Here is a 14,632-nt window from a genome sequence, read left to right on the forward strand (position 1 = left end):
TTCGGTAGCAACCATTTTCCCCTCTTCTTTATGGTTTAAATATTTGAGAGCAGGCGGAAATGGAGGGCTGAGAGTGTGATGAAGGAGGGAAACTGAGAAATGCTTTTAAAGCCCAGCAGGTACGAGCCTGGAGCTTGGAGAACAAGAAAGAGGGACACAGAGAGTGAAAACTGTTAAGATGATAAGTCTGGTGTATGTACAGTATGTGTGTGTGTGTGTGTGTGTGTCAAATCAAATGTATTGGTCACATACACATGGTTAGCAGATGTTATTGCGAGTGTAGCGAAATGCTTGTGCTTCTAGTTCCGACAGTGCAGCAATATCTAGCAAGTAATATCTAACAGTTCCACAACAAAAACCTAATACACACAATCTAAGTAAAGGAATGGAATAAGAATATATAAATATATGGATGAGCAATGTCATTATCAGAGTGGCATAGGCTAAGTTGCAATGTCATTATCAGAGTGGCATAGGCTAAGATGCAATAGATAGAATAGAAGTTCAATAGATAGTGTGTGTGTGTGTGTGTGTCAAATAAAAGAAAGTGCACCTATAACGGCAACAGAGAGACACAGTAGTGATGCTTCCCCAAAATCACATGAAATGTTGATGGACCAACCACAATGTAAAGGGTCAGTCTCTGTCCTACTTAAAATATATGTGAAATACTTAACATATATCAATTTATATTTATTGTTAAATATAAGCTTATTTATCAAAATAAACAATGAAATACTGTATCTTCATAGATGAAAGAAGCTGAATATATTTCACTAAGGGCCTTATCGCAGTAGTCTAATACCTAGTATAACACTTACCATATCTGTGTCTGACACTGGACCGAAACTTGTGACATAAATATCAGTCTTCACCTCTGTCACCCGATCTGTAAAATATACATACACAAAATAATATAGTTTTTTTATAATTGCAACAACCGTTTTTAATGCTTCATTCATGTGTATCTTTTTAGGTCTATCTATCTGTTCATATATCAACAAGGTATCCACTCACAAATCCCATGTTAAAACATATGTTTCTGAGAACTGTGAGGTACATCTGGAATGAGACGTGGTTGAGATCAATCCAGCCACTGAAAGCCATGATTTCACATTAAACTTAGATGACTGTGCTGTCATGGCAACGCTTTGTCCATGATGCCACATTTACATTTGCTCATCGCTCATCCTCCTGCCTCAGACTCCCTGGTGAACAGTGGGAAGGGAACACACACTATATCATGCTACGTCTGCGCTGTCCCCGGGGGGAAAACACACTCACTCTCCTCACTGCCCTTCAGACACTTTAGGGGCATCTCAATTGGCTAAAGTGGCCTCCTTTCCTGGTCTCCAACTCTCCAAGCAAAGGAATTAATTCTGACCTAAGTATAGTAAAAGCAATGGTGGATGTCTACCAGGAGGGAGTTACATATTGATGGTGGGTAGAGTGATTTAATATACTCCCATATAATCCAAACGCAATATCCCAGTAAGGGTGCACAGCTCCGGCCAACATATGATACCTAGTGAAAAGTACAACCTAAATCCGATCCATCACTAACGTATCATCAATAATCATTCTTATATACAGTAAATGCATGTGTGCACACAAACACAGACATATACACAAACACAGGCCATCACACACATATAGTCATGATCAAAATTTGAGAATGACACAAGTATTGGTCTTCAGAAAGTTTGCTGCTTCAGTGTTTTTAGATATTTTTGTCAGATGTTACTATGGTATACTGAAGTATAATTACAAGCATATTGACAATTACATTAAGTTTATGCAAAGAGTCAATATTTGCAGTGTTGACCCTTCTTTTTCAAGACCTCTGCAATCCGCCCTGGCATACTGTCAATTAACTTCTGGGCCACATCCTGACTGATGGCAGCCCATTCTTGCATAATCAATGCTTGGAGTTTGTCAGAATTTGTGGGTTTTTGTTTGTCCACCCGCCTCTTGAGGATTGACCACAAGTTCTCAATGGGATTAAGGTCTGGGGAGTTTCCTGGCCATGGACCCAAAATTTCGATGTTTTGTTCCCCGAGCCACTTAGTTATCACTTTTGCATTATGGCAAGGTGCTCCATCATGCTGGAAAAGGCAGTGTTCATCACCAAACTGTTCTTGGATGGTTGGGAGAAGTTGCTCTTGAATGATGTGTTGGTACCATTCTTATTCAGGGCTGTGTTCTTAGACAAAATTGTGAGTGAGCCCACTCCCTTGACTGAGAAGCAACCCCACACATGAATGGTCTCAGGATGCTTTACTGTTGGCATGACACAGGACTGATGGTAGCGCTTACTTTGTGTTCTCCGGACAAGCTTTTTTCCAGATGCCCCAAACAATCTGAAAGGGGATTCAGAGAAAATGACTTTACCCCAGTCCTCAGCAGTCCAATCCCTGTACCTTTTGCAGAATATCAGTGTGTCCCTGATGTTTTTCCTAGAGAGAAGTGGCTTCCTCGCTGCCCTTCTTGACACCAGGCAATTCTCCAAAAGTCTTTGCCTCACTGTGCGTGCAGATGCACTCACACCTGCCTGCTGCCATTCCTGAGCAAGCTCTGCACTGGTGGTGCCCTGATCCCGCAGCTGAACCAACTTTAGGAGACGGCCCTGGCGCTTGCTGGACTTTCTTGGGCGCCCTGAAGCCTTCTTCACAACAATTGAACCTCTCTCCTTGAAGTTCTTGATGATCTGATAAATGGTTGATTTTGGTGCAATCTTACTAGCAGCAATATCCATGCCTGTGAAGCCCTTTTTGTGCAAAGCAATGATGACGGCACGTGTTCCCTTGCAGGTAACCATGGTTAACAGAGGAAGAACAATGATTTCAAGCACCACCCTCCTTTTAAAGCTTCCAGTCTATTATTCTAACTCAATCAGCATGACAGAGTGATCTCCAGCCTTGTCCTCGTCAACACTCTCACCTGTGTTAACGAGAGAATCACTGACATGATGTCAGCTGGTCCTTTTGTGGCAGGGGTTTTTGGGGGATTAAGTTCATTTTCATGTTAATTTCATGTACTTTGCGTTTAATTGCAATTCATCTGATCACTCTTCATAACATTCTAGAGTATATGCAAATTACCATCCTAAAAACTGAGGCAGCAGACTTTGTGAAAATTAATGTGTCATTCTCAAAACTTTTGACCACGACTGTACACAAACACAGGCCATCACAGATACACAAACACAGGCCCTCACACACATGCACAAATACAGTCACACTCATAATTCACACATATAATGAAGGAACCGCAAACAAATGACAAAAACAAAAGTGTTCAGCCAGCACCCCAGTGACCAGTCACACTGAGTAAAGTGCCTTCAGAAAGTATTCACACCCCTTGACTTTTTCCACATTTTGTTGTGTTACATCCTGAATTTAAAATTGATTAAATTGAGATTTTTTTGGGTCACTGGCCTACACACAATACCCCATAATGTCAAAGAGGAATTGTGTTTTCAAATGTTTTACAAATTAATTAAAAATGAAAAGCTAAAATATCTTGAGTCAATAAGCACTCAACCCCTGTGTTATGGCTAGCCTAAATAAGTTCAGGAGTAAAAGGTTGCTTGGACTCACTCTGTGTGCAATAATATAGTGTTTAACATGATTTTTGAATGACTACCTCATCTCTGTACTCCACACATACAATTATCTGTAAGGTCCCTCAGTCGAGCAGTGAATTTCAAACACAGATTCAACCACAAAGATCAGGGAGGTTTTCCAATGCCTCACAAAGAAGGGCACCTATTGTTAGATGGGTAAAGAAAAAGCAGACATTGAATATCCCTTTGAGCATGGTGAAGTTATTAATAACACCCAGTCACTACAAAGATACACAGCTGTGAAAGAGCTGAAGGTCGTTGGGTGCGGTTGTGTCTCTCTCTGGCGGGAGGTAAGCTTGGCTTATATGGTGTCGAGTAAAGCTTAAACCATGTATTTAGATTGTAGTTAGGTATTGTAGGTAGTTTATCTAGGTAGTTATCGTAGGTTATTGTAGGTAATTATTGTAGGTAGGTATTGTATTCAGCTGAGCCCGGTGATGCACGAGGCTAGCTAACCCACTACCTGGACTAGCTAGCGGGTAGCTACTGGTAACTATTAGCAACTGTGGATAGTTGTTTCCAATGTTATTTCACGATTAAGAGTACCTGTAATTATGCCAGCTAGCTGCCTACCATTCAGCTGTTTTTTCTAACCTCATTATCTGAAGCGTTAACGTTAGGTAGTTAGTAGCTACTGTACTCGAAATGTAGCTAGCTTGTTGCTACCTGGATAGCTAACTAGACAATAGCTGGAACGACCTAGCGAACAGACGCGAACTGGCTGAATCGATTCAGTGGCTAGCTTTGCACTTAACTGGCTAACAGTAGATACTAAGGGTAAGTTATAACCTACATTTGTGTTTCATTTTTACATACTGGTAACCAGAGTCGTTCAAGGGAATTTGGGACATGGGTGACTAGTTAACGTTAGCTTGGCTCTCTCTGTGTGTCCGTGCCGTGGAAGGAGGGGTTTTTTCGTTGGCAGAGAGCAATGGCAAGCTAGTATGCTAACTATTCTAGCTAACTAACTGGCTGAATAAGTTGACGACGGACTCACTCAAACTGTCAAAACTAACCCAAAACTTTACACAACGTTAGACACGGACACTAATTATCTGCTTGGCGTGTTAACACACTGGTGGTTTGTTGTAACCGAGTATTGGTGCTAAACCGTGTTATTGGAGCCTGGCATGCTAGTTGGCTATGGCGTCATAGGATTCGGTGCCCTGGACGGTTTTCACGGAAGAATACTGTACCAAGTTAGCTTCCTGAATAAACTAAGTTAATCTATTCCTAGAAAACATTGAACCGCTGTAGTTTACAACAATTATAATTTCTAAAGTGGAAGTTGGGAGAGTTCTATTTGAGTGTTTCAGTGAAACGTAAGTGAGGGAGGCCCCGCTCTCTTGCTTTCCCAGATGTTTAGTTCATTTCATTCCAATCTCCTTTGCATTATTGTAGCCATTTTCTGTAGCCTGTCAACTATGCGTCTGTCTATCCCTGTTCTCTCCTCTCCACACAGGCTATACAAACGCCTCACACCGCGTGGCTGCTGCCACTCTAACCTGGTGGTCCCTGCACACACGACCCACGTGGAGTTCCAGGTCTCCGGCAGCCTCTGGAACTGCCGTTATGCGGCCAACAAGGCAGAGTTCATCTCAGCCTATGCTACCCTCCAGTCCCTTGACTTCTTGGCGCTGACGGAAACATGGATTACCACAGAAAAAACTGCTACTCCTACTGCTCTCTCCTCGTCTGACCATGTGTTCTCGCATACCCCGAGAGCATCTGGTCAGCGGGGTGGTGGCACAGGAATCCTCATCTCTCCCAAGTGGACATTCTCTCTTTCTCCCCTGACCCATCTGTCTATCTCCTCATTTGAATTCCATGCTGTCACAGTCACTAGCCCATTCAAGTTTAACATCCTTATCATTTATCGCCCTCCAGGTTCCCTTGGAGAGTTCATCAATGAGCTTGACGCCTTCATAAGTTCCTTTCCTGAGGATGGCTCATCCCTCACAGTTCTGGGTGACTTTAACCTCCCTACGTCTGCCTTTGACTCATTTCTCTCTGCCTCCTTCTTTCCACTCCTCTCCTCTTTTGACCTCACCCTCTCACCATCCCCTCCTACTCACAAGGCAGGCAATACGCTTGACCTCATCTTTACTAGACGCTGTTCTTCTACTAATCTCACTGCAACTCCCCTCCAAGTCTCCGACCACTACTTTCTATCATTTTCTCTCTCGCTCTCCTCCAACACTACTCACTCTGCCCCTACTCAGATGGTAATGCACCATCGCAACCTTCGCTCTCTCTCTCCCGCTACTCTCTCCTCTTCCATCCTATCATCTCTTCCCTCTGCTCAATCCTTCTCCCTCCAATCTCCTGATTCTGCCTCCTCAACCCTCCTCTCCTCCCTTTCTGCATCCTTTGACTCTCTATGTCCCCTATCCTCCCGGCCGGCTCGGTCCTCCCCTCCTGCTCCGTGGCTTGACGACTCATTGCGAGCTCACAGAACAGTACTCCGGGCAGCCGAGCGGAAATGGAGGAAAACTAGACTCCCTGCAGACCTGGCATCTTTTCACTCCCTCCTCTCTACATTTTCTTCCTCTGTTTCTGCTGCTAAAGCCACTTTCTACCACTCTAAATTCCAAGCATTTGCCTCTAACCCTAGGAAGCTCTTTGCCACCTTCTCCTCCCTGCTGAATCCTCCTCCCCCTCCCCCCCTCCTCCCTCTCTGTGGATGACTTCGTCAACCATTTTGAAAAGAAGGTTGACGACATCCGATCCTCGTTTGTTAAGTCAAATGACACCGCTGGTCCTGCTCACACTGCCCTACCCTATGCTTTGACTTCTTTCTCCCCTCTCTCTCCAGATGAAATCTTGCGACTTGTGACGGCCGACCGCCCAACAACCTGCCCGCTTGACCCTATCCCCTCCTCTCTTCTCCAGACCATTTCCGGAGACCTTCTCCCTTACCTCACCTCGCTCATCAACTCATCCTTGACCGCTGGCTATGTCCCTTCCGTCTTCAAGAGAGCAAGAGTTGCACCCCTTCTCAAAAAACCTCCACTCGATCCCTCCGATGTCAACAACTACAGACCAGTATCCCTTCTTTCTTTTCTCTCCAAAACTCTTGAGCGTGCCGTCTTTAGCCAACTCTCTTGCTATCTCTCTCAGAATGACCTTCTTGATCCAAACCAGTTAGGTTTCAAGACTGGTCATTCAACTGAGACTGCTCTTCTCTGTGTCACAGAGGCTCTCCGCACTGCTAAAGCTAACTCTCTCTCCTCTGCTCTCGTCCTTCTAGACCTATCTGCTGCCTTTGATACTGTGAACCATCAGATCCTCCTCTCCACCCTCTCCGAGTTGGGCATCTCCGGCGCGGCCCACTCTTGGATTGCGTCCTACCTGACAGGTCACTCCTACCAGGTGGCGTGGCGAGAATCTGTCTCCGCACCACGTGCTCTCACCACTGGTGTCCCCCAGGGCTCAGTTCTAGGCCCTCTCCTCTTCTCGCTATACACCAAGTCACTTGGCTCTGTCATATCCTCACATGGCCTCTCCTATCATTGCTACGCAGACGACACACAATTAATATTCTCCTTTCCCCCTTCTGATAACCAGGTGGTGAATCGCATCTCTGGCAGACATATCAGTGTGGATGACGGATCACCACCTCAAGCTGAACCTCGGCAAGACGGAGCTGCTCTTCCTCCCGGGGAAGGACTGCCCGCTCCATGATCTCGCCATCACGGTTGACAACTCCGTTGTGTCCTCCTCCCAGAGTGCAAAGAGCCTTGGCGTGACCCTGGACAACACCCTGTCATTCTCCGCTAACATCAAGGCGGTGACCCGATCCTGTAGGTTCATGCTCTACAACATTCGCAGAGTACGACCCTGCCTTACACAGGAAGCGGCACAGGTCCTAATCCAGGCACTTGTCATCTCCCGTCTGGATTACTGCAACTCGCTGTTGGCTGGGCTCCCTGCCTGTGCCATTAAACCCCTACAACTAATCCAGAACGCCGCAGCCCGTCTGGTGTTCAACCTTCCCAAGTTCTCTCACGTCACCCCGCTCCTACGCACACTCCACTGGCTTCCAGTTGAAGCTCGCATCTGCTACAAGACCATGGTGCTTGCCTACGGAGCTGTGAGGGGAATGGCACCTCCATACCTTCAGGCTCTGATCAGTCCCTACACCCAAACGAGGGCATTGCGTTCATCCACCTCTGGCCTGCTGGCCCCATAACCTCTGCGCAGTTCCCGCTCAGCCCAGTCAAAACTGTTCGCTGCTCTGGCACCCCAATGGTGGAACAAGCTCCCTCATGACGCCAGGACAGCGGAGTCACTCACCACCTTCCGGAGACACTTGAAACCCCACCTCTTTAAGGAATCGTTGGGATAGGATAAAGTAATCCTTCTAACCCCCCTTACCCCATCCCAATATATATATATATATATATATATATATATATATATATATATATATATATATATATATATATATATATATATATATATATATATATATATATATATATATATATATATATATATATATATATATATATATATATATATATATATATATATATATATATATATATACACATATATACACACACACACACACATACATACAGTGAGGGAAAAAAAGTATTTGATCCCCTGCTGATTTTGTACGTTTGCACTTTTAAAGGGAGTGCTCCTAATCTCAGTTTGTTACCTGTATAAAAGACACCTGTCCACAGAAGCAATCAATCAATCAGATTCCAAACTCTCCACCATGGCCAAGACCAAAGAGCTCTCCAAGGATGTCAGGGACAAGATTGTAGACCTACACAAGGCTGGAATGGGCTACAAGACCATCGCCAAGCAGCTTGGTGAGAAGGTGACAACAGTTGGTGCGATTATTCGCAAATGGAAGAAACACAAAATAACTGTCAATCTCCCTCGGCCTGGGGCTCCATGCAAGATCTCACCTCGTGGAGTTGCAATGATCATGAGAACGGTGAGGAATCAGCCCAGAACTACACGGGAGGATCTTGTCAATGATCTCAAAGCAGCTGGGACCATAGTCAGCAAGAAAACAATTGGTAACACACTACGCTGTGAAGGACTGAAATCCTGCAGCACCCGCAAGGTCCCCCTGCTCAAGAAAGCACATATACAGGGCCGTCTGCAGTTTGCCAAAGAACATCTGAATGATTCAGAGGAGAACTGGGTGAAAGTGTTGTGGTCAGATGAGACCAAAATCGAGCTCTTTGGCATCAACTCAATTCGCCGTGTTTGGAGGAGGAGGAATGCTGCCTATGACCCCAAGAACACCATCCCCACCGTCAAACATGCAGGTGGAAACATTATGCTTTGGGGGTGTTTTTCTGCTAAGGGGACAGGACAACTTCACCGCATCAAAGGGATGATGGACGGGGCCATGTACCATCAAATCTTGGGTGAGAACCTCCTTCCCACAGCCAGGGCATTGAAAATGGGTCGTGGATGGGTATTCCAGCATGACAATGACCCAAAACACACGGCCAAGGCAACAAAGGTGTGGCAGAAGAAGAAATACATTAAGGTCCTGGAGTGGCCTAGCCAGTCTCCAGACCTTAATCCCATAGAAAATCTGTGGAGGGAGCTGAAGGTTCGAGTTGCCAAACGTCAGCCTCGAAACCTTAATGACTTGGAGAAGATCTGCAAATAGGAGTGGAACAAAATCCCTCCTGAGATGTGTGCAAACCTGGTGGGCAACTACAAGAAATGTCTGACCTCTGTGATTGCCAACAAGTACTAAGTCATGTTTTGCAGAGGGGTCAAATACTTATTTCCCTCATTAAAATGCAAATCAATTTACAACATTTTTGACATGCGTTTTTCTGGATTTTGTTGTTGTTATTCTGTCTCTCACTGTTCAAATAAACCTACCATTAAAATTATAGACTGATCATGTCTTTGTCAGTGGGCAAACGTACAAAATCAGCAGGGGATCAAATACTTTTTTCCCTCACTGTATATTGTAAAGTGGTTGTCCCATAAGGTGAATGAAACAATTTGTAAGTCGATCTGGATAAGTGCGTCTGCTAAATGACAAAAATGTAAAATGTAATGCAAGCAGTAAAATTAGATTTAAAAAAAACTGAAACAAATACACCTTATGGAACAGTGGGGACTGTGAAGAGACACGCACACACACAGACACAGGCACAGACAGATGCATACACACATGATAACATATGCACTATGTGCAAATGGGATTTGTGTTGCAGATATGTGGTAGTGGCCTGAGGGCACACACTTAATGTGTTGTGAAATCTGTTGTGAAATGTATTGTAATGTTTTTAAATTGTATAACTGCCTTAATTTTGCTGGACCCCAGGAAGAGTAGCTGCTGCCTTGGCAGCCGTTAACGGGGTTCCATTAGAAATACAAATACAGGCAAAATACTAGAGGAAAACCTGGTTCAGTCTGCTTTCCACCAGACACTGGGAGATGAATTCACCTAAAGCACAAGGACAATAACCTAAAGCACAAGACCAGATCATCACTGGAGTTGCTTACCAAGAAGACAGTGAATGTTCCTGAGTGGCCGAGTTACAGTTTTTACTTAAATCTTCTTGGAAATCTATGGCATGACTTGAAAATGGTTGTCTAGCAATGATCAACAACCAATTTGACAGAGCTTGAAGAAATCTAAAAATAATAAAAATGGGCAAATATTGTACAATCCAGGTGTGCAAAGCTCTTAGAGACTTACCCAGAAAGACTCACAGCTGTAATCGCTGCCAAAGGTGATTCTAACATGTATTGACTCGGGGTGTGAATACTTATGTAAATTAGATATTTCTGTATTTCATTTTCAATACATTTGCAAACATTTCTAAATATATGTTTTCATTTCGTCATTATGCGGTATTGTGTGCAGATGGGTGAGAGAAAAACATCTATTTAATCCATTTTTAATTCAGGCTGTAACACAACAAAATGTGGAATAAGTCAAGGGGTATGAATACTTTTGGAAGGCACTGTAAATGTTAAGTGCTACTGAGGACTTGACAGGCAGTAGCTAGGCTACACCACCATCCACACTATTACGTACACTACCAGTCAAAAGTTTGGACACACCTACTCATTCAAGGGTTTTTCTTTATTTAAAAAAAAAATTACATTGTAGAATAATAGTGAAGACATCAAAACAATGAAATAACACATATGGAATGATGTAACAAAACAAGTGTCAAACAAATCAAAACATATTTTATATTTGAGATTCTTCAAATTGCCACCCTTTGCCTTGATGACAGCTTTGCACACTCTTGGCATTCTCTCAACCAACTTCATGAAGTAGTCACCTGGAATGCATTTCAAATCAACAGGTGTGCCTTCTTAAAAGTTAATTTGTGGAATTGATTTCCTTCTTAATGCATTTCCTTCTTAAGAGTGTGCAAAGCTGTCATCAAGGCAAAGGGTGGCTATTTGAAGAATCTCAAATATAAAATATATTTTGATTTGTTTAACACTTGTTTGGTTACTACATGATTTCATATATGTTATTTCATAGTTTTGATGTCGTCACTATTATTCTACAATGTAAAAAATAGTAAAAACTAAAGAAAAACCCTTGAATGAGTAGGTGTGTCCAAACTTTTGACTGGTACTGTATATGACTGAGCTTGACAGATGTCCTTTTTTATTATAGCCCCCTCAACATTCCACACTCAAACTTGCCATTCCCTATGAAGAACACCAACTGTTACCGGTACTATAATAAAGCTGAACAATGCATGTCATCAACCACTAGCTAACTAGTTAGAGATGGGAATTACTCGTGGCTATACCATTTTTGAGACGAGACGTGTTAGTATATCAGTTTTAAAAGCTTTCTTTGGGGCCCTGTTCAATCAAAACCAAAATCTGTAGGTTTCTGAAATGAGAAAAAAATAACAATACCAGGAGGATTACACAGTATTATCCAATTTAATCATGTTTCAGTTTACACCATGAACATGGATTATCCTAATACCTATGTGTGATGACAGGGTGCAGCATCAATGGAGCCCTGTGTAACCTCAAACAAGGTTTACATTGACTTTCCCAAATAGTACAACAACACTTTTTGGTAATTGATTTGAAAATCATTATCACTTACTTCAAATTCTTTGTCATCTCAACGCCCCAGAATTCATGCCTTTTTTGTCTGTTATGAGGTAATTTGCTGAGCTTCTTACATTTTCTTTTGAGGTCAGGAGTGAAAAACAAACAAGTCTACTTATTTCGAATTACACTGAATTGCCTACAACTGCAAGCCTTGATTTTAGCCAAACCTGGGAGCTATTGTGCAATTCTAAAAACTCTCAGTGAAAATAATCCCATTTCCCATAAATAAAACAGCCATTTCCCAGTACACATCTGATGCATCTGTCTTCATTTGGATTCCCATGAGACCAAAGAACTGTACTGCCTGACTGTAGAGTGCTTCTGTCATGAAAGAATATCTACAACTAGATAAACATCAACATAAATCATAGCACCTTGTGGGCTATTCTAGGATCCATGAAAAGTTAAAACCGCAGTAAGTCCTCATTAAACGAGTCAAGGAAGCATATTCAGTCACACCAACGCCTTCAGTGCAGGCTGTACTGGGATCAGTGAGAGGCTACTGTATAACCATGATAAGTCATCTTTAACAGACAAGGCATTATAAATCACACCACTCACACCTAATGTGGGCTGCTCTTGGATCAGTAAGAAGCCAGAAGCTAAGTACATCCTTGCCAGCAAATTACAGTTGGAAGTACAGTACCATTGTAAGGGAAATTACATCAAAACATGACCAGTTGTAAACTGCACATGACTAAAGGGCTATCCCAAATGTTAATTCGTACCCCTCTGGATGTGAATTTCCAGCAAACCCTTATGACACAGTCATCATGACGATCCCATTTGCACAGAAGGTATTTGGTTTTTCATTATCTTACCTTTTTCTAACAGAATTCCCTAGTTGTGACTAAGATTAATCTTCGTACACTACATCCAGTGTCTATGCCGCTCATCAGAACTGGGACAAAGGGAACCTCTCTTGGGAGCCATTGAGAGCTATTCTTCCTTGTGAATCAAGCACCCTTGGACAGTATGAATTAGAGAGTCCACAATCATATGAACGCTACACTCATACACAGCTCAATCATCATGGCGAGCCAGACACACCAAAACACACAGAGAAAAGTTGAATTTGGTCAAATTTGAGTGTCAACTGTTTTAAATGCATGCATGCAAACAAAACTTCAAAGTGATTGGGTCAGCCCTAAATAAAACAGCCTAGAATAGCTCTTACAGTATCTCTTCTGCTACACCAGATAATACTGTCTGTGTGTGTTGTTGTCTTGGTGATAAGGGGGATGCAAATGCAAGCTCAGTAACTCATTCTGACACCAGACAAGTTGTTTTGGAATTCAAACAACTTCTATCTGGGGAAATGTAAGAGATTGACACAAGAAAAGGTTTAATCTCAAAGTAACATAAAACTTTGAATAAAATATATATCCTGGAGTGGTGTGCAGGCTTTTGTTCCAGTTCTACTCTAACACACCTGATTCTACTAATCAAGGTCCTGCTGAGCAGCTGATCAACATTTAAAAGCAATTTAACTTTTATATGGAAAGTATGTCATGTTAGCTGCTCACCGCCAAGTCCAGGTCGTAATCGGTTGTCATAGCCATCCAGAAGGCTGTCCAAGATCCGGGTGAACAGAGTGATATTGTTTTTGAAGGCCTCTGAAGCATATGCAGACGATTCCACTCTTGATCTAAGTAGGTAACATTAAGTACGAGAAACATCAATGATTATGAGAGAGATGTGAGGGGAAAAATCGACATATATGGGAAAAACATTGTTCTTGTGTGTTTTTCTAAGGAAAATAAAAACCTAAGTCAACCTCTCTCTGCCAACTTCTTCTCTTGAAATGGGACAGAGCACTACACGGCAAACAATTGTTCTGTAGCCAACTATTAAAGACCAAACAAGTTAATTAATGTGGCTCAGTTGGCTTCTTGCAAAGACAACCAGCCTCTCTCTCATTAGTTAATTATGGAACAGACAGTTCCATCTCACCAAATAAATTCCTAAACATTTCCGAAGAGAAATTAAGGGAGGCACCAAGGAATCGTGCATCAGTCGAGTTATCACATTACTGACTTTTCTTTCTTCAGATTCATACAAATGTTCTAATTTCCTGGGGCTGTGCGCAATCTCCACCTGCTTTGTAGGTCACCGCGCAATTGGAGTTTCCGCTTTCCACACAAAATGCCACCATGTTATCACGACAATTTTTTTATTTTAATAGTCCTTTCGATTCGCGTGACAGCTTTATTCCAATCTGAGAACCATTTAGATTGGCCAAAACTGAGAAGATTTGGAACGTGCAGATGTAGTGCGCGCAAACACCGCTTACTGTTTTTTCTGCTGATTTATTTTTGTATTTTTTTAATAAAGATAATACAACGAAACTTACCTTGACTGCCACAGTACCATCATCGAGAACAACACCGCTAAATAATGTGATAAATTCCATCGCTCGCTCATTGCTGGAATCCAAACCTACAGAATGGGAGGATGCCCAATTAAAGGCAATATTCAGAGCCCGAAATTCCATTCATGAAGACATTAGATTGAAATGCTGAGCGGTACCATTCATTCTGAATTATTGCATTTTCGTTAACAAATGAATGCAAACTAATTCTATAAACTGTTTTCTCTATCCACAATCAAATATTCATGCGCTTTATAGCCTATAAAGTCCATGTATAGACATCAAATTTGAAGGCAACATGCAAACCGAAAAAATTCGACCACTTCATAAAAAACATTATACATAATTTTTTTAAACGTATTGAAGTTATTGAAAACTCCATTATTATTTGCTGGAATGGAAAGCAAGAAGATTTTTTGAAAACGTTTTGGAAATCATCAAACCTTCAAGGCAACTGTCACTTAGTCGCAGCAAAACAATGAGGCGGTTGACAGCTAGGCTATCTGACTAGCTCAAGGTATCCCCCTTTGATTTTCTTT

At 42.4% G+C, this 14,632-nt stretch overlaps 1 protein-coding gene across 1 annotated transcript in view; it reads right to left on the bottom strand.

Annotated features, from left to right (window-relative positions):
* LOC311146024 (gamma-aminobutyric acid receptor subunit alpha-2-like) overlaps positions 1-14,146 on the bottom strand; it is a gene marked incomplete at both ends in the record, with an annotated part of 32,333 nt that extends 18,187 nt beyond the window's left edge. The window contains 3 exons of the mRNA XM_084182463.1: positions 822-889; positions 13,249-13,370; positions 14,076-14,146. Coding sequence (XP_084038589.1) covers positions 822-889; positions 13,249-13,370; positions 14,076-14,146 — 261 coding nt within the window. The remainder of the gene's footprint in view (positions 1-821; positions 890-13,248; positions 13,371-14,075) is intronic.
* Between the last annotated feature and the right edge of the window lie 486 nt (positions 14,147-14,632).

This window comes from Coregonus lavaretus (assembly GCF_964263955.1).
Source record: "Coregonus lavaretus genome assembly, chromosome: 18".
Taxonomy (NCBI): Eukaryota; Metazoa; Chordata; class Actinopteri; order Salmoniformes; family Salmonidae; genus Coregonus; species Coregonus lavaretus.